Raw genomic sequence first — 21,567 nt, 5'->3', positions numbered from 1 at the left:
CAGTGACCTCTTACAGCATTACTGCTCAGCAGTGTTGGTGCATCCCACCTCAGTGGCATCCTGTTTCATACCTCAGAGGAGAAATTTGCCCTTGTTTGCTTTTACTTAATCTTTTTGTCTGGCTGATCTTTTTACTATTGGAAAAATATCCTTTTCAGCAATTTTTCCTGTACTCAGGGCAGAAAAGATGATGCCTTCTGCTCTGGGAATGACAGATGTGTGAGCTGGTGGGGGCTGTCTTACAGGCTCATGCTCTCAGCCCACAGCACAAGAGGGCCATGGGTCCTTCACTGCATGTAGTACAAGCTGCAGCTGCTGGATGCAGGAGATCTGGGACACCAAAGCAGGATTGGCAGTGTGCTGTGAGTCTTACACATACGTGGCATGGTTACCCTTGAATCTGCAGCCCACATCTTTGTCTTTCCCATCAGACCCACTCCTCTGGATCCATAGATATGTGCTGTACACGCAGCATGTCTTGGGAACCTGAGTTGTGAAACTATCATAGCAACATCCTCCTCCTCCTCCTCGACTTAGCATTCATGAGCATGGAAATAATAGTCATGGCTTGATCAGTGTGGGGGTGAGGCGTGGTGCTAAAGCATCAGCACTGCATTTAGCTCCAGGATAGCTGCAAAGCTAAGGTAGTGCTGGGTCAGACAAAATCTCTGTGCTGCTGCTAGTCCTGGATGGGTGCTTTCCTGGAAGCCAGTGTGAATGGCAGCTGCTTCCAGCATGTGTGTGTAGCATTGGCAGCCTTAGTGGAGCCTCTCTCTGAACTTGGCTCCTGCAGACACAGAAAGAGGAAAGGGAGAAGGAGATGAGTGCAGCTGGGGTTTGGGCAGAGTCTGTTGGGAAATGTGGCAGCTGTGTGTGTGTTTTTATTTAACTTCTAATTATTTAGTTATGTTCTTTCTCTGTGGTGCTTCTGGGGATTAATTTCAACAAAGACTCCAGCCTGCATCAGCAACTTTAAAGTTGCTCTGTGAGAAGTGTGATGGCACTTGGAAAAAAATAGTTTTCTATATTAATTAGAAGTTACTACTGTAAAATTGATGTCAATTATCCAGCACTTTATTATGGAGAGGCAATAGCCTCTTTGTAGTCCAGGTGTCAGCAGCCTTTTCATTACAATGAGAAATGTTGCAATTCAGTTGAATTCATGAAGAGAAACACTCAGGGACTGTGAGTTGTTGTAGAGATTAAGGAGGGAGAAAAAGGGGAAGATTTGTACTAAACCTGGAATAAACAAGCCCGTTTGAGGACTGCAGTGTAAAATGCACATTTCTACTGGAATAGGAAAACCCTAGAGTCTCTTCCTACAGCCTCCACCCTCTGAGCTGAGGGGACAGCCTGTTGAGTTTGCTTGTGCTGTTTTGCACTTTGACTAGGTTTGGGAGGTGGGACTGTCAGAACTCTCTCTGGGTGTGGTACACAGGCAGTGACAAGCACTCCACCACCTCTGCAGGATGGACAGAAGTCGTGTTTGGCTGCCCTTGGTCCTTCTGCCCTCTTGTGCAGTAGTGCTGATGAGAGGTTGGCATTACATGCCCCATGGCTGCTCTGGCTGCTCCATCCTCTGGCTGCTCCATCCTCTGGCTTGGAACAGATGGGACAGAGACTCTGGCTTTTCTGTCCCGTGGGGCCTTGCTAGTCCTGACCTGGAGACCCTCCCCCATCCCTGAGCAGCAGGGGCTTGGTGAGGGGGCAAATGCATTTTAACCTGAGCATTGATGGGGGTGTTTTGCCTTTTGCTTGATGTGAGATCATTCAGTCAGTGCTGTTCCAACTTCTCCTGTGTCATGGTAGTTAATGACTGTCTTACGGGCATGGAGAAGCTTTAGTGAGGTACTGGTGATGCTGACTGATTGCATTCTTGTGCTTTCCTGTGCTAATTAAAAAGACAGTGTAGAGACCTTGATTTGTTCTTCTGTTTCTCCTTTTATTTTTCTGTCATTACCTGTGCATGTTTCCTGGGACCTACCCACCACCAGGTCCTTTGCTGGGTGCTGTGAATTGCTGGTGCTCTCTAATTTTATGTTCCAGTAAGGCAGAGACTGCAGATGCAGATGATGAAAGATTCTGCAGGTTAAAAAGTTACTAAGCAATGAAGCAAATGATATCTGCTAGATAGATGGGTCTTAGAGCTGCATGTTGCCCATTAGGTTTTACTGCTGGTGCAGCTCCCTCTGGCATTGCTGCTAACAGTAGCAGTGTTCTCCTGGGCACAGTGGGGGTAGGAGACTGCTGTGATCCCTGTGTTTCCCCAGGACAGGATCTTCCAGGTCTCTCCTGAGGGAGTGCAGTACGCTGCCTCTTGTTGAGGATCAGTCAGAGGGAACAGCTCTGGTGCAGTAAGGAAAAAATCAGTGTGTAGGGACTAGTACAGCAAAATGATGTTGTGTGATTTGAATGCTGAAAATTTCAGGGCAGGAGCTATTGGTTCTGGGGTAAATGGTTTCAGAGCTCGTGTGACAGGAGGCCACTGACCCAGCCGACCGAGATTGTCCATCCAGTTTGCAAGGTAGCGGTGAGCTGGTGGATGGAGCAAAGTAAAGAGCCACAAACTGGGAGAAATAATCTTGTTCTCTGGGTGCAGTGACCTGGCATGGCATGGGTGGGATGCTGCAGAGAGCTGAGCCCCACATCAGTCCCTCCTTTGGAAGCTGTGTTCCCTCCTGCCATGTTCCTAAGGGGATGCCTCTACTCACAAGCTGTTGGAGTGACTGGGGAAGGAGAGTTTTATGGGGCATGGGCAGTTGTAGCTGCAGGAGGAAGCTGAAATCTGAATGCCAGAGAAAGCACTTGCTGTTCAGAGCAGCTTCTGAAAAGTTGGTTTGGGGACACGTGCAGGGACCTGAATCTCCAGCATTTCTCTGGAACTTCTAGAAATCAGTGAGTGAGGGGTGACAGGGGGTTAATTTGATGGCAGATTATCTTTAAATTACAGTGGTGCAGCTCCAATGAGTTCTGGTTTGTTGCAGTGGAAAAAATGAGCGAATGTAGCCTCTGGGGCTGATACAGGTAACTGCAGGAAGGGAATTCAGCAGCCTTCCCTCCTCTTGTATTGACCCTGTCTGAGTTGCTTGCTTCCGTCATACTGCTTTTTTAAGACTCTGATCCCCCTAAGGTAACCTGCAAAAAGACTTTTAAATTGTGACTCCATTAGGGTTTGTTTGTTGGGGTTTTTTTTTCACTGTAAAGATCCAGTAAACCATTAAAAAAAAATAAAAAACCTTCCCCTGCATGTTTATCCTTGCAGTCTTAGGGGCATCACATCAAGCTCCTTGAAGATATCTACAGTCTGATTTCATCTGTCCTTGCCTGACACTAAAACTGGTGTTTTTCCAACTTCTCATGAGATTATGAAAATCTGAATGACTATTTAGAATCTGTTTGGAAGAGCAGCTAAAAATCCATTCCCTTCTCATACTTGACCATCATGGAATTCATGTTTTCTAGACACAAGACTTCCAAGACGAATGGGTTGAACAAGACTTTGAAGGAGAAATGCTTTAATCCCAAAATTAAATTGCTCTGGTTCCATTGTATCTGACAGAAAGGTGTAGATAAAGATCTTGTGTGTTTAAGGAAAAAGGCTGTTCTTCCTGCAGTAGTTTTCCTGAGCAAAAGTCAAAGCAATGTGTAAGAAGGGCAAAGGATGCTAACATACAGTCTTCTATTACACAAAGGATGTGAATTTTTTTTGTCATCTGTGTAGGAAGTTGATGCCTTTTAAACCTTCCTGTTAGGTATTCTTAATACCTTCTGCTGCTCTTTGACCTGTCCTCTGTCTAGCAGCTGCATCTTAAAGAGCAGATGAAATCATCTCAAGGATGGCAGGTCCTAATCTCAGTAATAGTTTCTATCCATTACAAGGTATGAAGTTGAAATGATCTGTGAGTGGGTTTATCTCAGATCCCACGTAGCATTTTTTCTCAGTAGCAGCAAGAAAGGGAAATTATCAGGCAGTGGGGAGAAGCTGTTTATTTTTAACTTACCCTTTCTTTTTAAGTTCTGTTTCATAATTAAAGGAGATAAGGAGTGGAAGCCAATGAAATACATAGCTGAAGGGATAAGCTGACCTCAAGCCCACTGCAGGGATTACAATAAGTAACAGAGTAGAGACTTTGGGGCCTCTTTCCTTCCCTGTCCTCATCCTAAAGTATCAAACTGAGTTCTTAGCTGCCTTTCAAAGGTGATGCAAGCAGACAGATTTAAAGGATTCTGGTTACAGAGCTCACTATTGCTGTCAGAGTTCACTTCTCTTCACCATGGTTTGAGGATGCCTCTCTTGAGTATCCGAAGGGATCTCTACTCAGAGTTAGCAAGGAGGAATCCTGATTGTTCCTAAAGAAATGCGTGCATCCACTGAGTGCTCACAACTGTGTGGCACTGTGCACACCTGTGTGTATGGGAATACAGGGAGACTGAAGGGAAGGTTCCTGGGGAGTCAGGTAGCCCTGAATAAAATGCCTTTGCTCTTGAATTACTGCTGCAGAAACCTGTTCAACTCCTCACCTTTCAAACCAGGTTCTTTCTCTGCAGCTTACTAATCTTGGTCAATTTGGCTTCCTCTGATTGACAGGAGCAAGCTGCCAGATCCCTTAGTGCTCAGCAGAAGGTGCATTATGCTATTACACTGTGTCCCTAGTGGATAGTTATTCCTGTGCCCAGGTGGCTTTCTTTCATCATTGCTCTTGGCTCTGCAATACTTCTTGTAGCTTCTGCACACAGGAGCAAGAAGGGCAGGCTGAATTTGGAGATGGATGTCATTGCAGGGGATTCTTTCTGCCAGTGGAGCTGACAAACAAAACAGCATTAGGAAATGAGTACTGGAGAGGAGGCTGTGAGCCTTTGCAACACTGGCAAGCTGTTTTAAATAGCATTGCAGAATCAGAATCAATGCAGTTGGAAAAGGGCTCTGAGACCTTCAAGTCCAAATCCTGATTCCTATCCCTAGCTTGTGTCTGCAGTGCTGGAGGACAGTTGAGCTGTAGAGGCTGCTGAGTGACCATCTCACCTGGGAACCACTTCTGGGACCCCTTTTTTCCCCCCAGTCCTCATGTGGGTGATTCCCTGTAGCTTCTGCCATCTCAGGCCCTAGCATGACTGTCTGTGTCCACCACTGCCAAATGCAGAGTTTGGGGGAAATAAGCTTTAGAAGGAACCCTAAGCAACTTCTGATTTCTTAGAATAAAAGATGTAAGGACAAGATTCAGTCCTGTAAAGGGCAGGAGCTGCCTAAAGGGGCAGTTGGCAGTAGTGCTTACACTGCTGGGAGTACAAGAGGAGAAGTGCAAGGGCTCCTTGTTGTTCTGGTCACTGTTGTCTTCAATCCTCTGCAATGCTCTTCTTAGGATCTTTTCTGAATTGTGATGCCTTGGAGCAGGGTCCTCTGCCTTTGCACCTTTTATCATGTGTCTTCCTGACTGAAGCTTGTCATGAGCTGGGGTTACTGTAGTGCAAATCTCAGATGTTCATATTCTGTTTAGCTCTCAGAGTAAATGGCAACGGCCTAAGAATGAAGTTACTGTGTTTAGAAGAATCATTTCGGGCATATGTTTGCCTAGGAGTGTTGACCTCTATGGTTCCTTGTAGGAAGATTGTTGTCACCAACCATCTCACAAGTGCTTTGAGGAATATGTTAGTCCATGCAATGCTTTAAAGCTAAAAATCATTGTGGGAGTCCCTCTTGGTGTTCCCTGGTTAGGAAAATGAATAGTTCAATAGAACAGAGATGTGTAACTATGAGTTTGCAAGTATAGCCCAACGCTGGGAGCAGAGTAGGGCAGTAATAAAAGCTGGAATTGCTTTGGTTGCAATGAAGGCCAACAGTAAAGTATCTCCCAGGCAGAAAGACCTGGATTCATGTCTTCATGTCTTTCTAAAAGCACAGTCCACACCAAGGCTGGTCTTCTCTTAGTGCTTGTCAAAAGCTTGTTCCTGTCAGGAGAGACATGCAGTGCTCTGTATGGAAGCTGACCTGAGCAGCTCTAGAAGCTGGTGATTTAGCAGGCTGTGAATGGTGATTCATGAGCCGGGAGGGAAGTGTGGTGACAAAACTAACCTTGGAAAGACTGTGGGGCTGGGCAAATCTGTGTTTGTATTGTGCTTCTGTGTTGTATCTGGGTGTACATGTGGCAATTAGGTTCTTGGTTTATTAATATGTCTAATTCTGATGACAGAAAGCTGCTGCTGCCATGGATATAGGTTTCATCTACCATTCTCATGAGTGGAGAAATTCTGTAAATTTCAGGACTGTTCCTTGGCATTAGGAGGCCTTTAGTGCCCACCTCCGTGTTGTTAATCATGAACCAAATATTGGCTGTTAAAGCCATCTCTGTCATGAAAACAGGTGCCAGAGCTGTGATCTGTCTCAGCCCTGCTCCTCCTGTGCTGAGGAGTCTGTGGGTACTGATTGCTGTGCTGTGTTTGGCTGTTTCTGGCAGGTTTTGGAGGTGGTACGGTCCAACTATGACACGCTGACGCTGAAGCTGCAGGACGGGCTGGACCAGTACGAGCGCTACTCGGAGCAGCACAAGGAGGCTGCCTTCTTCAAAGAGCTGGTAAGCTGCCTCAGCTCTGAGCAATCAGCAGCCCTCTTCAGAGCCTTTGCTTATGGCCTGGGCAGTGGTATTTGGGGTGGAGCTGAGCAGTCCCATTACTCCACTGGACTGCCCCCAAAGACAGGGCAGGAGCAGGATCTGGACAGACACTGCTTGTCTTAACAGATCTGAGAGCTTCCTGGAGCTCCCTGTGTGGCTGAAGAGGAACCTCCAGGCTGCTTAGGCCAGCACTGGTCAGATGGTCTCTGTCCCTTTTGCCATGGGATTTGCTCTGCTTTTTAGTGGTAAATCTGTATGGGAAGAATCTGTATGACTGATCTGACTGCTCCCACCTGGGGTTAATCACGCAGAGCAACTCTGCTTTTTTGCTGTTGTTAAGGGGACCATGATGTTTGGGACTGGTGAAATGCCTTCCTGCTCACTGCTTTTCTCCATCACTCACAAAAAAAGGGTTCCCAAGCAAGGAAAGTGAAGGCATTCCCTAGGAATGTCTCCATCTGCAAGAGGAAAAGACTGATGGTAGGAAGACCCACAAAAATTGCAGAGCAAAGACAAAAATGAGTCTAAATAATTCAGGTTGGTAGTTATAATTCTTCAGCAAGTCAGCTTGCTTACCCTTCTCCAGAGAGCCCTGAGGGAACTTTTCTTGTCCAACAGCCACATGAGCATGGAGGCAGTGTTTTTGTAGTGACTGGTGTGTGAGGGAAGCCTCACTCTTGAATCATTACAGCTTCACCAGAAGGGAGGGATCTCTAACTTTGGCAGCCTTCTCCACCAGTCTGAGAACTGATTCTTTCTCCCAGCTCTGTCCCTGCTGATTGATGAGTAATTGATGCCTGCCTACTCTGTCACGAGTCTCCATGAGTTTGGGCATGTTGTTGTGCACCCTTCTGTCAGCTCTGCTCCAGAACAGGCACCTGAAATGGTTTTGTTTCCTTTTACAGCATGCTTTTAACTCCCTTAGGGTCATTCCAGCCCTGACATTGGGTATTACATGGGCAAAACCACTTGCAATTGCTTCTATGCTATTTTTCTGTGTTGTTTTCTGCCTTTTTTTGTCTCTCTGGCCTGCTGTTTGACACAGCTTTCCTGGAACACAGCAAAGAAATTTGGCCATAGCCTCCCTGTGATACAGACTTCTTCTGTTACTGTACCCTGGAAATAAGACACATTCCTGTTTCTGTTGTCATTTGTTCTGTCCCAAGGGTTCCCACCCTTAGCCAGCATCTCCTTCCCCTTGGCCACATAACTGCTCTGCTTCCTGCATGTCCCACTTTCCACTTGGCCTGGCAGAAGCTCAGGCCAATCTTGCCAATTGATTTAAAATTATACTCTCAGTCCTATGATCATCACAGCCATGAAACACTTCAGTAAAATAATTTTCTTCTTAGACCAATTTCCTATTTTTTTCAAAATCCCAATTTTGTACCATTTAAAAATCTGTTTATCATAACCAGCCCGTCAACTCCCTTGTGAAAATTGCCCATCCAGGTACCCCTGGGACCCTCTCCTCAAGAGCATAAAAGCCTGAATAATTACTGTATAAATGTGCTGATTTGACCCAGTTGTGAATCAGTTTAATCCACATCTCTAGATGCCCTGCGAATTGGGACCCTATTAAATGTTCTTTACTCACAGCTACAGAAAATCCCCTGCATTCCATTAAGCCGTTCCCTCAACACAGCGGGAAATGAACCTGATACGTTGTGATTTGTCTTCAGCAAATCCAGTTGGCCTCCCAGCCTCCTTGCTCTGTTTTTCTCTAGGTGCACAGTAACTGATGGCTTTATTAATTGTTCAAACAACTCACCAAAAAGGCCCTAATCTGCCCTGTCCTTCCCACAGCCCCTTCAAACCAGGTACTTGCTTTCTTTTTGTGAAGCTTTTGAGTCTTTTCTTTACTTACCAGCTTCTGTTGCTGGTCTGATGCTGGATAATATCCCTCTACCCAGTTTGTTTTAACCAAAAAAAAACCCAAATAAACTTTGGGTTTAACCTCTGAGGTTTGCAGGATTTCATGGAGGAGGCAGAGGGAAGTTGGTGAAAATCTCTTTGTGGGCTTGGTGAAAATCTCTTTGTACCAGAGGATCAGAGCTGGTGGTGAACTACAAGTTTCTGAATTCACATTGATCCCATCAGGTCTTCCTGGACAGGATCTGCTTGCAAATAATTCTTTCCAGATTCTGCCAGGTTTTCTTATCACTGTCTGCGAATGTTTGCATCAAAGCAAACCCTTCTTGGGTGGGGAATGACACAGAGGAGACATTTTGCTTTTCAGCTGCCTTTTTATCTCTCTTTGCTCCCATTAAGTAGGTGAACAGAAGCTTCCCCAAGCCATTCTGGGGGCTCCTTTATGCTTAGAAATCTTGTTCTCACTCCTTTGACCTGCTTTGCTAATTCACTGCTTCACTTCTCTTGCTTTGCCTCAGTGCTGCTCTTTCTTGCTAATCCCAAAGAAAAATCTGCTTTCTTCTCCCATTCCCTTTACAGAGAGGTTTTCAAAGGCTGCAATACTGTGGCCACATTGTGGTGGAAGGTGATGTGCAGATTGTTTTATCGGCTGGGTTTTTTGGCATGTTGTGCTGCCTTTGAGGGGCTGAAGGAATGAAGTTAGGAAGTTTTCTAACACTTTTTATTTCTTTTCCTTTGAAGCCTCAGGGATGTCATTTGAGGTCTGTGCTGCTTTGATAGAATGAATGGTTTGGATGTGAGCTTTTGGACCCTCACATTGCAGCTGGAGGAGTGTGTGGAAAGAGATTTCAGCATCTTTCCAAAACATTCACTATCTTTGCAGTTAGATAGGTTTCATCAGTCTCAACATAGTCTGATTAGGGATTGATTTCTACTGGGGAAATTATCTTAATTTGACTCTTAATTAAGTGTAGTAGTCAGTGTAAATGTTCTTCCCATTGTACAAATAATTTAAGGGCTGCTTGTTGATTAGGAACTGGTTTAGTTGATGAGCTTGCTGTGAAATAGGAGTGTCGGTACAACCTTGCACACTTCCAGCTCTAATGACACAAAACTAAAATTTAATAATGTTTTCCCCCGATGGTTAATGCCCTTTCTTCATCCATTCTTTCATTTACTCATTCTTCCACAGGTGATGTCAGTATTTTGTGCATTTTCCATTTTTTCAATGTTTTTGGACTAATAGTAAGAAAACAATTTTAGAGCTCTTCTGTCCCTAATTCTCCAGGGTGCTCCATACAGAAGCAAGAGAGGACATGTGTTCTGCATGTACTTCCAAGCAGAATTAATGTTAAAGCTCTGACCTTAATTTCTGCAGTTTTGGAGCCTTTGTGCAAGTCTGGAGCAATCTGGTAAATTCCAGGCTGGCAGCCAGGCCTGGGCTGCCCACTGGACCAAAAGCTAGGAGGCATCCTGGGGTGTATCCTTATGGAGCAGCTTAGGTAGACTACAGGAAGCTTCTGAAGTTTGTCCTTGTTACAGACTGACACCTCCCTGTGTAACTGTCTGGTCTTCCAACTTTCCAACTCCAAAAGGTGGATGAGCTCTGGCTCCCTGTGCTGAGCCCTGGTGCTGGAGATAACTTGATTTAACTTTAATTTGAGCTATTCTTACCTTTTAAGCAGGTTGGCTCAGGCTGCCTGATTTCTCACAGCAGAAGAAATTCTGGGCAGAGATTTGTGGTAAATATCACTCTTGTGTGTTATCATGGCCACTCTTCTCACCAGTTTGTGTTAAGGCAGATCTACGTTCATCTAGACTGCTCTTGACCAAAGTTTGTGTCTAAAGCTTCTCTTGAAACATGAAGCTGTCTTTAAATTAAACTAGCTCCACAGTAGCTTCAGGTGAGCTCCTCCACAGCCCACAGGTTTTAAAAGTATTTCCTCTTTTCCTGTGTAAATCTTCTTTGTCTAAATTAGGCTGTGTATTTCTTGCCCCGTCCCTGGAGAGCCAGATAAATATTACTCACTGTTCTCTTTCTGACCTCATTTTACATAATGGAGTGTGTTTGCTCTATTCCTCCTTCGCTTTGCAAACTAATCATGCTAATTAATTTCTTGTGCTCTACGCCATAGCTACGATTTCTGCTAAGCCCTGTGTTTTCACTGTGCCACTCCAGCCTCACTTTCTGGGCTTGCAGAGACTCTTTCTTGGAGACCTCGATGTGTATACAAGCTGGGAATCTTCTACTGCTGGTGCCTGAGTCCTGGCAGCAGTTCCTGAGGCCAGGAGCTCATTACTGCTTGTACTGTGTGTTGTTGCTGGGACCCACTGAAATGCTTGTAGTCAGAATAAGGATGCTGGCTTACACTGCTTGTAGCATCTGCCCCTTTTCTTCAGGTAATCATATTCTCCAGAGCAGAGAACTCCCCACAGCTCATTACTGGTATTCATTCCTTCTTGTAAGAACTGGCTGGATCACTGGCATTGGAGCACTTGGTAGGACTGGGACCAAATCCTGTCAGTGGGACTACTGTCTCCTGGCAGCAGGACAGACCCATGCCAACCAGTGTTCTGGAGACCACTTGCAGCGGTGTTTAACACAGGGTACAACCGTGCTACTAAAAACTAAAACTATTTGAGGATGGAGTAAGTAAAAATACAACTAAAGTAGAGAGCTGAGGGGGTGCTCCAAGGGAACAAAGATGCTTGGGGTCTCAGCCAAGCATCCTGAGAGTTTGTGGTTTCTGCAGATGACATAAAACTTAAGTACTTTGTCTTTTAGGGTAGACATCTTTGCTGGCATGCTTGGGTTGTTAGGGTTTATGCAGTGGGGCTCACTGGGGTTCATTTCACAGCTTTCCCTGTTAACCTTCCAAGTTTTGATTTCCTTCCCTTTCTTACATTCTGCCTTTTGGGTAGCTTTCCTTGAGTGTGCTTTCCTCACCAGGGTAGCAAGTGGGACCCTTGGCAGTGTGTATATATATGCTCTTCCAGCCCCTGGTATTGGATTCCTCATTATGCATCTATATAATTCTTCCTCCAGTGCTTTTATAAAGTACAAAACACTAACCAGGTCAGCAACAACCTTATTATCACAGGCTCCGAGTCTCTGGGATCTGTAATCCTGTTGTTTGGATGAGCTTGTGTCAGTTTTGCTTTCTGTCACTGCTGCACAGTCGCTGACACAGATGATGTTTGACTTTGTTTTCTCGTTGCCAAGTGCAGCTGAGACTGAGCCCAGTCTGGGGCCTGCGTATTTGGCTAACGAGTCTGCAGGCACGAGGGGGGAAGGGAAGCTGCTGCCAACAGGGCTTCCCAGCTCTTCTTTGTGCTCTGTGGGTGACCAGAAGTCTGGGTGTCATTGAGGGATAAAGGTGTCTCTTCTTCAGAGGCAGCCAGTGAGGCAGCTGCACGTGCACAGCACTCGGAATACACACAGCTGGCTCTGAACCCAGGGGTTTCTGCCAGCCTGGCTGATAATTTGTGTTTACAGTGCAGTGGCGTGGCTCTGTCCTCTCCTTCGGTCTGTATCTTTGGCTCTGTGGGTTCTGGAGCAGGACAGAGGCCATGGCACTGCATTAATCTGGGAAATGCTCACTGGCACTCTGGTGGGCATTGATAAAATATCATCTTTAAGCTGCAGCCTAGGACTGCTGACTTCCCCCATCTCTTTGCCCCAGAACAAGAAACACAGAGCATCTCCTCCCATCCCCATCTCATTGGGAGTTTACTCTCCTTGCTGGGATGTCACTGTAGACATTCCTGTTTTTCCAAGAAACAGCTGAACCTCACCATTTCCTTGCTAGGCTGGAGTCTTAGTGAGAGCTTGCTACAGCAATTGCTGTGGAGCTGTAAATGCAAAACAGCTTCATGCTGAGCGTGGAGTCAGCAGTGTCAAAACTACCAGGCTCATGAGGAGTCCCGTGGCTAAAACATCCCGTTTTGTTTCTGTCAGGTTCGCTCCATCAGCATCAACGTGAGGAAGAACCTTGCTTTCAACACGCTGAGCCAGGAGCTGCTGCTGAAGGAGTTCTCGACGATCTCGTGAACGGGGCCGCTGCCGCAGCGCGGGCGGAGCGGGCCGGGCGGGCAGGGACACTGCGGTCTGCGGCCGGTGCCTGCGGAAGGGACTGTGTTTCTTTTAGGGGAACGCCTTGCTGCTGTGTGTTTGATCCCAAAGGAATGTGTTTAAACAGATCTTGGGCTGAGGAGAGCTGATTGGCATGTTGAGGAGGAAGCAATTTTTTATGGTGCCACGGGAGTGGTTAGCCATTCCTGTGACATGGCAATGGGAGATTCCCTCCACAGCCTCAGGGAAAATGCACTGGAAACCTTTGTAGCAGAGCTGGGGAGAGCTCACAACTGAAATAATAAAACCAGCCCAGCTGTGTGAAACTGTTCTGGGTAGAGATTGCTCACCTGCTCCATGGGGAAAGCTCTCTGGTCCCAGGTGAGGGCTGTTCTTTTCCATCAGCCTGGGTTAACGTGTCCTCCTGTCATGTAAGTCAAATCCACTGCCATACCATTGGGAACGGCTTTGGATTATAAAACAGCTTCCCCAAGGAGCAGGCCTTGCTCACTGCTGTCTCCTGATGTCAAAAGGTGTCACTTCAACCAAGACATCAGATTACTGGAAAAGGGGAAACTTTGCCTCCAAGGCTGTTGGCTTGCAGGGTCCAGTGTGAGCCAGTATACAAGAATATGGGTGATCAAACAGAGCACTTTGTTACTGGAGACCAGCTCTGCTTGGGGTCACTGTTGCTTCCAGTAGCGCCCAGCTCATCCGCTGTTTCTAAGGTAGAGGGACATTTTTAGATATTTGGTTTTCATGGGGCAGAGGACAGGCTGACTCCTTCTCCCCACTCACCTTAAAGCTAGTTAGAGACTGCTTTGCGACAATCCTCCTCTTCCTCACAGGAACATCTGCCTTGCACATGTTTGCAGGTGCCTGGTGACCTTCATAAATGAAGAAGTCTCCAGTTTTTCCTTTGTGTGTAGCACACAGTTAAAATGCATCTGGAGAAGCAGTGACTTCACTTTCTCACCCTCCTGTCTTCACCAAATGATTTACAGCGGTGGTCTGCTGAGGGCTTCCTAAGGAGGAGCTCTGGGATGATGCTGTGGGGCACAGGCAGACCTCTCTGCTCCCAGAGCCGGTGCTTCAGAGGTGCCCAGGTCTGGCAGAGCCTGTTTAGAGTGCTGTGTCAGGCTCCCAGCTCAGGAATACACAGCATAGACACCCGTTCCACACCTGTTCCCTGCTCATGCATTTTCAGTTCCCAGTAGTGATGTTTTGATACTAGGATCTGGCTTGACTTGGTGGACTGAAGTAGACAAGTTATTTACATCCCAGATCCACGGGGTTTTTTCCTCCCCCTAGAAAACAGATGTTTTTTTTTTTAAAAGTGCCTAGTCCTGCTCTTAGCCTTGTAGGTTAGTGTGAGTAATGTGGATGTCATGCTCATTTACTACCATTTTTAGGCAAGGCTTTTTTCATGCTAATGTGCATTAATTGTGTTAATGTTTCATCTTACCTGCTATGAGCATGGGAAACTGAAAGCTGTGTCCTTGGCCACCCACTGGGCACAACACTGATGACATCCCTGTGTTGTCTTTGGGAGCACTGGCTTCTCTCAGCAGATGATACTATTCCTCAGCAGGGAATTGTCTGGCTTTTAACAGCTAAGCCAGACATTTATTTGCTTTCTGCCATACAAGTGTATGGGAATGTGTATGTGTCAGAGGGGCAGTGCTTAGGAGAGCAAGCAGGCTTCATAAAATCACTGCCTGAGAACAGGCCAGGGCATGTAGAGGAGGCAGCTTCTCCAGTGGAAAATGAGAACAGTTGTTTGCAGTATGTGGTGCTTTTCTGGGGGAATAGAGGGGGATCTCACCTCTGAGGGGGGAGTTCCTTCTAAAGGGGACTTGAGGTGCAGCCCCAGCATTGTGACTGTTGGAGCATTGAGTCAGCCAGCTGTCCTCATGCCTCCTGTTCTCTGAGCCCATTTAGGCTGAGCCTAGACACATATGTGAGAGAGTTTGGGATGAGTCTGCTTCTGACTTGGCAGCCTCTGGAATTTTCAGCTTCTCACTCTGGGCTCAGCTGTCCTGTCTCCCTGAGGATGCTCCCTTGCTGGGATGATCATAGAAGCCCAGGCATGTGTAGGATCAGTTCCTGAGCCCAGCCCTCATCCAAGTCTGAGCTGGGGAAGACTGTGATACATGTCCTCTTGTCACACTGTCACTGAACCAAGCACTGTAAATGGATGTACATACAAACCTAGAGCTCAATAAATAGCAGAGCCCCGCCTGTCCAGTGTGCAGTGTTTGTCCTTCACTGGAGGGAGAGGGGGGTGGTTGTGGGAGTGGCCCTGTCACCGTTTGGTGGCACACTGGCTGCAGCAGGGCTGTCACCTGCCCTTGGGCTCTTCCTGCCTGTGCAGAGGGAGGCTGTGGCTCTGCACAGTGATGCTTTGTCCTTGGTCCATTATGCAGGTACCATCCAGTAGTCAGCATTCCTCTTCCTCTAACGTGTCCCTGTGGCTGGCACTAGGGAAGCCATGAGCGAGGGATGCAGGGACCTGCCTGTGCATGGTGTGATGCTCTCTCGTTGCTGGTGTCAGCAAACTCCTGCTCACAGATTCTGCTGAACATTTGCCTGCTTTGTTAAACACCCTACTACTATTTGTGTTTTGAGGCCAGCTTGAACTGAGCAGAAAGTAATTTAAATCTTAATGTTCAGCTTCAGGATGTGTGTGACAGCCTCCAACTTTACCGTATCTGATCTGAGCAGGTGAGTGTATTTTGTTATATCTAATTCATAACTGTCTGTTATTGGAAGAGCTGTTTCTGAGGCTTGGGGAGTGTGGGGAGAAGTCAGATTGCTACCTTTAAATTATGCATCAGCTGCAGGGAGACAAATATTTTGCAAAATAATGACCTGGAAGAAAATTGAATTTGAGCTAAACTTTGGAGGGAGTTGCTAAGAGTTGTTTTGTAAGTGCCACTGATTTTTGATCTCTTTTTCCTGAGCTCTGACAGGTCCCACTTTTCATGCAGACTCGATAGAGAGGCAGCTCCTCAGGAGCTGAGTCTTCCCTGTATGGGCCAGCAGCTCCAAATGGTGTTCTGTCTGTTCTTTGGAGCTGCTAGGAGCAGGTAATAGCAAATCCCTGATCGTGTACTGCAGCCAGAGGGCAGGGTGCACCTTTGCCCACCTGCTGTGTTTGCTTTGCAAACCTCCTCATCCTCTTCCTGGTCATGGCTATTGCCTGCTCTGGTCCTGTACCCATGGCACGGGGGCCATTCCTCTGTGGGATCGAGCTGCCTTCCATGTGAGCATGTCCTGGTGTCTGCTGTGGGGTGCTTTTCTCTTCCCACTTGAAGAACTGGACACTCCCTGCTCTGGGGTCCTGCTCACTGTTGCATGGTGGGTATCATCAGAAGTCCTGGAAAGAGATGTTTCCTAGACAGCACCTGCACAAGGGACCAACTGCAGTGTGCTCCACCTGCTTCCCCACACTTCCTTCTCAGCGTGGAGCTGCTCTCTTTCCTAGCTCCCATTCCAGTGCAGGGCAGGCAGAGGGAGCAGCTGTTCCCCCTGCCAGGTCACAGCTGGCACTGTGGGTGCTGGGACAGTGCGTGCCCAGCAGTCAATGGTAAGATTTACAGCTGGCTCTTGGCACTGGAAAGCAGCTCGTGGTCAGCACTGAGGCCTCTTGGGTGTTTATTCTCATCTTCTGTGGGGCTCTGTTTTCCTGTTTGGTGCTTCTTGGTATGAGCAGGGTCATGCTGGACAGAAGTATGATGGCTTTTTTGGCAGATGAGGCATTGCAGTAACCTGAAAGAGGTAAAGCCCAGCTTTGGAAAGCATAGAAATCCAAAGGGGCCAGCATAAGATGTGCTTTTCCCCTGGTGGCAGCTTATTAATGCCTTTGCTGATGCTTTCAGGGGGAGGGCAGGCAGAAAAAGAAATGATGAATGGAAGTCTGGACCAGCAGTCTAGAGAAAAGCTGGTGCAAGGCTGGTGGGACCTGGAGGCTCCTAGGGCTGCTGAGAGTCCTTCGTGCTGGTCAGAGCCCTGGTTCTCCCCACATACAGCACAGTGTGGTGGTGCCCAGGGGGACACTGATCAAGCAGAGGGGTGGTCCCAAATATATGTGATAGGCAGCACCCTCGAAGGAGCATTGCTGAGTGCTGTTGTCTTTTTAAAGCTTCTTTGGGCCACCCTGGCAGGTGCTGCAGACCTCAGATCTGACCCAGTGTGGCTGTCACCCCTCAGGGCTGTGACTGGCTGCAAAGAGATGCTCAGGATGGGGCTTCCCCAGCTGCCCACACATCACTCAGGACCAGCAGCTTCTTCCCAGAGAAGCCCCTGCTCTCCAGGACAGAATGGGGCTCCCCTGGAGCCCCTGACATCTCAGCTCATCCCAGAGGGCCAGAACAAGCACAGGGTCCTGTGCTGCCCTCTCCCAGCTTGGCAGCTGCTGGAGCCCAGGCTGGACCATGCTCTGCAGCTTCTGCTCTCTGTGCTGTCCCCCCAGGGCTAATTGAATCATGTGGCTGGAAATTGAATCCAATTGAACAGATTAAATGAGCCGGTCTTGCCTCTCACTGCAGCACAGCTCAGAGCCTTGCCAAGCTGCTGCCAGAGGCTGGGAGCTCCCAGGAGTCCCGTGGGGGCAGGAAGGGGCTATAGGCTGCTGGGAGATGGACACCCACTGTGCTGGGCTGCTTCTCCAGCTCTGCTGTGACAGATGGACCCTCAGCCTTTTCTCAGTGATGTGCAGCCTGGCTGTGTCCCAGGGCCCACAGGTCACTCTGCTACAGGCACACACAGGTTGGGTTGGCTCGTTTCCCTTCTGAAGCAATTAATGACTAATTAGCTGGAGCACCCCTGCTCCAGGGTTCAGCCAGGGCCCTCCCAACAGTGAACAGGGGCTGGGATGCTCTAATGACCTGTGGCTGCTCAGGAGTTCCAATCCTGTTGTTCCCCCAGCCTACAAGTGGAGCAAGCGGTGCTCCAGCAGCACCCCAGCCCCATGCCCTGCTTTCAGCCCCTCTGCTGCAACCACTGGCAGCCAGCGAGACAGGAGAGGATGGGTGGGGATGGGCAGCTGAGAGCAGAGTGCTGAGACCGCAGTCACAGTGGAGACATCCCTTCCCATGGAGGTGAGCTGGGGCACAGGACCCTGCCCTGGCAGAGCAGGAGGACACGTGTCCGCAGTGTGGCCTCGCTCGTGACAGAGATGCACATCTGTTCTAGCAGACCTGGGCTGCTGAAAGAGTCCCTGGTGTGGCATCCAGCATGGCATAAATGAAGGTTGGAAATAGTATCTAGTTCCTCTTTAATTAAAACCTGAGCCCACAGGCACTGAGCACACAAACATGAGACGCTTTGTAATGCTGGGAGGGCTTGTGGGACTCAGGGTATGTCCTGAGCCCAGGAATGCTCCAGTCTCCACTTCCCAGACTGAGTGGTTTCCTCACACAGATTTTGTATCTGTTGTGCAGAAGTGGCATTCTGGGTGGACACAGAGCCGCCCTGCAGCCCACCCAGCAGTGAGGCCGTGCTGGGGAATCCCTTCTTGCTGGGGGGATAAGCAGAGGCAGGTGACTGGCTTTCGAGGATACAGAGTGTGATGCAAAGTCCTTTCTCCCTCTGCACACCCAGATTTCTCACACCTGCTGGTTTGCATTTGACAGAGGAATTTCCTTCCTCCTGCAGCATTCCTGCTTGCAAAGCTCTCCCAGCAGCTTGCAGCATCATCTGTTCCTCCTCCAGCTTTGCAAGATTTTTCAGCAGCTGAAATTCCCCCCAGGTCTGAATCTCACCGTGGATCCCACCTGCCCCTGTGTCTCTGCAGGGAGGGTCAGTGGAGATGGGAGCAGCCCTCCCCTGTGTGTGTCCTGGCTGCTGTCCCCCTGGGGCATCACCTCCCAGGGACCTGCTGGTCTGCTGCAGCTGTTCCAAGATCACAGAGACCCTCTGTGGAGACCGAGACCCTCATCTCGTGTCACCCAGATCCATTTCCTCTGCAGATGTAGTAAATGTTGTGTTTTATTCCTGAGGGGGGCCATTTGCCCTGCCTGGAGCCCTCCCCAGACACCTGCATGGCCATGAACATCCCTGTGCCAGACTGGGAGCCTGGCTGGGTCCTGGCAGGGGAATAGCCCCTGGTGCAGAGCTGCTCATCTCCATCTGCTGGCATGTTTGCAAAGAGTGAAGCTGCTTTAAGGAGCTCCTCTTGTTTGCCCTCTGCCTCTGGAACCAGTCCCTGGGTGCTGCACCCCTTGTCCCAGCCCGGGAGCTGCCTGGGAGTCCTCTCTGCTGTGGAAGAAGAGCTGTCCCTTGTCACCAAGTGTATATCTGAGCCCAGAGACACCAGGTGACCACAGCCAAAATAGGATTAATGGCATCTGCTGGGAGCTCATCCCGAGGACTGCTATTGATGATCATGGCTTTAAAATACTGTTAACAGTGGATAAAGCACAATGATTTCGAGCACTCGACAATTACATCTCTGTTTGAAATTTCCTAAAGATAGGATCAGACTCCTGAGTCCCGCTCTCTGCTTTTTCGATAGAACTAATAAGAATGGAGATTTGTAATTAGAGAGTGTGCAGGATGGTAGGGCAGATCAATGCCTTGTAGTTACCTAATGAAATGTTAAATTATGTCTTTCCCTCTCCCTGTCGCTTAATCACACCCACCCCAGGGCTGCTTGCAGAGAGCAGAGGGCCTGGGGGAGATCTCCCTGCATTCCCCTACCCCTGAGGTGCAAACCTAAGCACTCCTGACTCCTCTCCAGGGTTGTCTTCTGTGGTTTGGGACTGTCTTGGGTTTTGTGTGGAGCCTAGGGTTTTCAGCAGGGGAGTGTAGGGACTTGTGGCCCCAGAGCTGGGGTGTCCCAGCAGGGAGCAGGAGGCAAAGATGAGCCAAAGGGATCAGTCCAGTATCGCAGGGTGAGTGTCCTGAAGGAGGAGCAGGGACGGCTGTGGGTGAGCTCAGCTCGGCCCAGCCTGGGTGTGGATGAGGCTGGTGGCAGCCTAGCACAGTTCTGTCTCCAGCCAGACTCTTAATCTGGTGAATTTCCAAACTTGTGCTCTTCCCCAGTTATGACAAGGCTGCAGTGGCCACATGATGAGCTGGGGACAAACAAGGCTCCTGGACAGCACGACCCTGCTCATACTTTCCAGCCCTTCTCACCCTAAGAGTCATTCCTGGCTGCAGCGTCACTGCCTGGGAGCAGCAGTAATCCTGTGCAGATGTGCCCCATCAAAGCTCTGCTGTCTCTGACAGGGTGACAGATAGGCCACTTGGGGACCATGCCTTGTGCCCAGGTGATTTCCATCATGATGAGGGTGTCTGAGTGGTCCCAGGCACCCCCTGCCTCACGTGGCCTGGGGGGCACCTCATGGGGCAGCACTATTTGGACCCCCAGCCTGTCTCCCTCTGTTTCCTACTCATCCCACCCCTCTGCTGGCTGTGCCAAGCCCTGGGGCTGGTTTACACGGCCCTGTTTTTCTCATGGCTCTCTGCTGCTGTTGCAGGGATAAATTTGGGGACCTGAGTGCATCCACCAGATCCCTGCCTGTCCCAGCAGGCTCGATCCACCTACCTGCTGCCTGCCCTGCACACCTCCCTGGCCCTGGGCTTTGGTGCATGGGATTCATGGTTAGCTGTGCCTGTGGAGCCTGTGCCATGTGTTGGCCACCCAGAGCACAGCCCTGCCTCCCAGGTACCCCGTGTAACTGGGATCTGGATTCTCAGGAGCCGACAGAGCTCTTTCTATCCTCTGGAAATAGTTAATCCAGTGACGTCTTCTGCAGTGCAGACCACCAGCCCTGCCTGCGGCCGGCTCCTGCCATCCTGAACCTGCTGATTGCTTTTGTGGTGGATGTGGCCAGCAGCAGCCAGGCTGCACAAGGCACGCTTTGATTAAAGCCTCTGACACTGCTTAGGTGATTTTCCTCAGCCTGGCCCGCTCTTTTTGCATCTGCAGCACGTCCCGGTGAGATTGAGATGTGTTGCGAGGGATGCTCAGCATTCTGGGGTGACTTTGCTGCTGTGCCTGTCCCTGTCCAGACATACTCACTGAGGCATCTCTGCACCCCGTGCACCCACAGCAGGGCACCTGTCTGGTCTGGAGAAAGGGCAGAGATCAGAGCAGTTCCTGCTTCTCCTACCTTGGCAACCTGCAGACCCCCACCTCCCAGTGCCCAGAGGAACATTTAGGGGAGGATGTTGTATTTTTCCCAAGCAGAGAAGGGCTCAGAGGCTGTGAATCCTGGCAGAATGCCCAGCCCTCATGTCTGCTACGGAAAGGAGCTGTAACCAGTGATCAAGTGAGTTGTGTCCCCCTTTTTCTACACTGTTGGGGGGTGGGATATGTTAGCCTGGGCCTGGGGCTGTCCCATCCTCCCCTGCAGTACCCACCAAACCACCCAGCTTCCCCCCTCTCCCCAGCCTGGCAAAGCATCTCTTGCTTGCCTGCTAGAACAGGAGCACTTAGCTAGGATAAAAATAGCCATGTTTGCCTCCCAGTGGACCAGGGATGGCAGAAGGTGAAAACTTCCTTGTGCAGCTCTGCTGGAATTGCCACATGGATAGCAGGATGGACCCCGAGGAAGGTGAAGTTGATGGGTGAGCTTGGGCATGGATCACACAGTGCTCCCAATCTACTTCCCTGGAACACTGCTGGTCCCCAAGGGAAGCCAAGAAAAAGTGGGCAAGCACGTGGTGGAGAGGTTGGAGGAGGGAGATTGAGGAGGCCAGGGAGCAGCAGGATGGACAAGCCCAGAAGGGCAGGGGATCTGTGGGCTGGCCAGGCTCCAGCTTTGCTTGTCAGGCTAAGCGGAGGGGGCGCTGCCAGAGCTGTCCCGGGAGTTCCCCTCCAGGCAGCCAGTGCATGCAGGCTCCGTGCCTCGGCCGGGCCACAGGGAGGGCTGGGGGAATGTGTTTAGTTCTCCAAGCATTTCTCCACTGCGTTTTCCTTGCTAAATGGCTCTTATTTTTAGATCCAGGCAGTTGCTAAGCATCACTGCCTCGCTAAGGCGGCTTCTTTCATGGCTTGACACCAAA

The 21,567-nt window shown here is 49.2% G+C and overlaps 1 protein-coding gene across 4 annotated transcripts in view; it reads left to right on the top strand.

Annotated features, from left to right (window-relative positions):
- The window catches only part of ARMH3 (armadillo like helical domain containing 3), a 125,213-nt gene extending 110,420 nt beyond the window's left edge, over nucleotides 1–14,793 (top strand). For all 4 annotated transcript variants that reach the window (XM_041460983.1, XM_041460981.1, XM_041460985.1 and 1 more), the window contains exons 25-26: nucleotides 6,453–6,569; nucleotides 12,439–14,793. In XM_041460983.1, coding sequence (XP_041316917.1) covers nucleotides 6,453–6,569; nucleotides 12,439–12,531 — 210 coding nt within the window. In that variant the 3' untranslated portion in view covers nucleotides 12,532–14,793. The remainder of the gene's footprint in view (nucleotides 1–6,452; nucleotides 6,570–12,438) is intronic.
- Nucleotides 14,794–21,567: the final 6,774 nt, after the last annotated feature.

Source organism: Pyrgilauda ruficollis, unplaced genomic scaffold, assembly GCF_017590135.1.
Source record: "Pyrgilauda ruficollis isolate IOZ18807 unplaced genomic scaffold, ASM1759013v1 scaffold15, whole genome shotgun sequence".
NCBI lineage: Eukaryota > Metazoa > Chordata > Aves > Passeriformes > Passeridae > Pyrgilauda > Pyrgilauda ruficollis.
The sequence above is the reverse complement of the archived record's forward strand: the minus strand, read 5'-3'. Positions and strand labels throughout refer to the sequence as shown.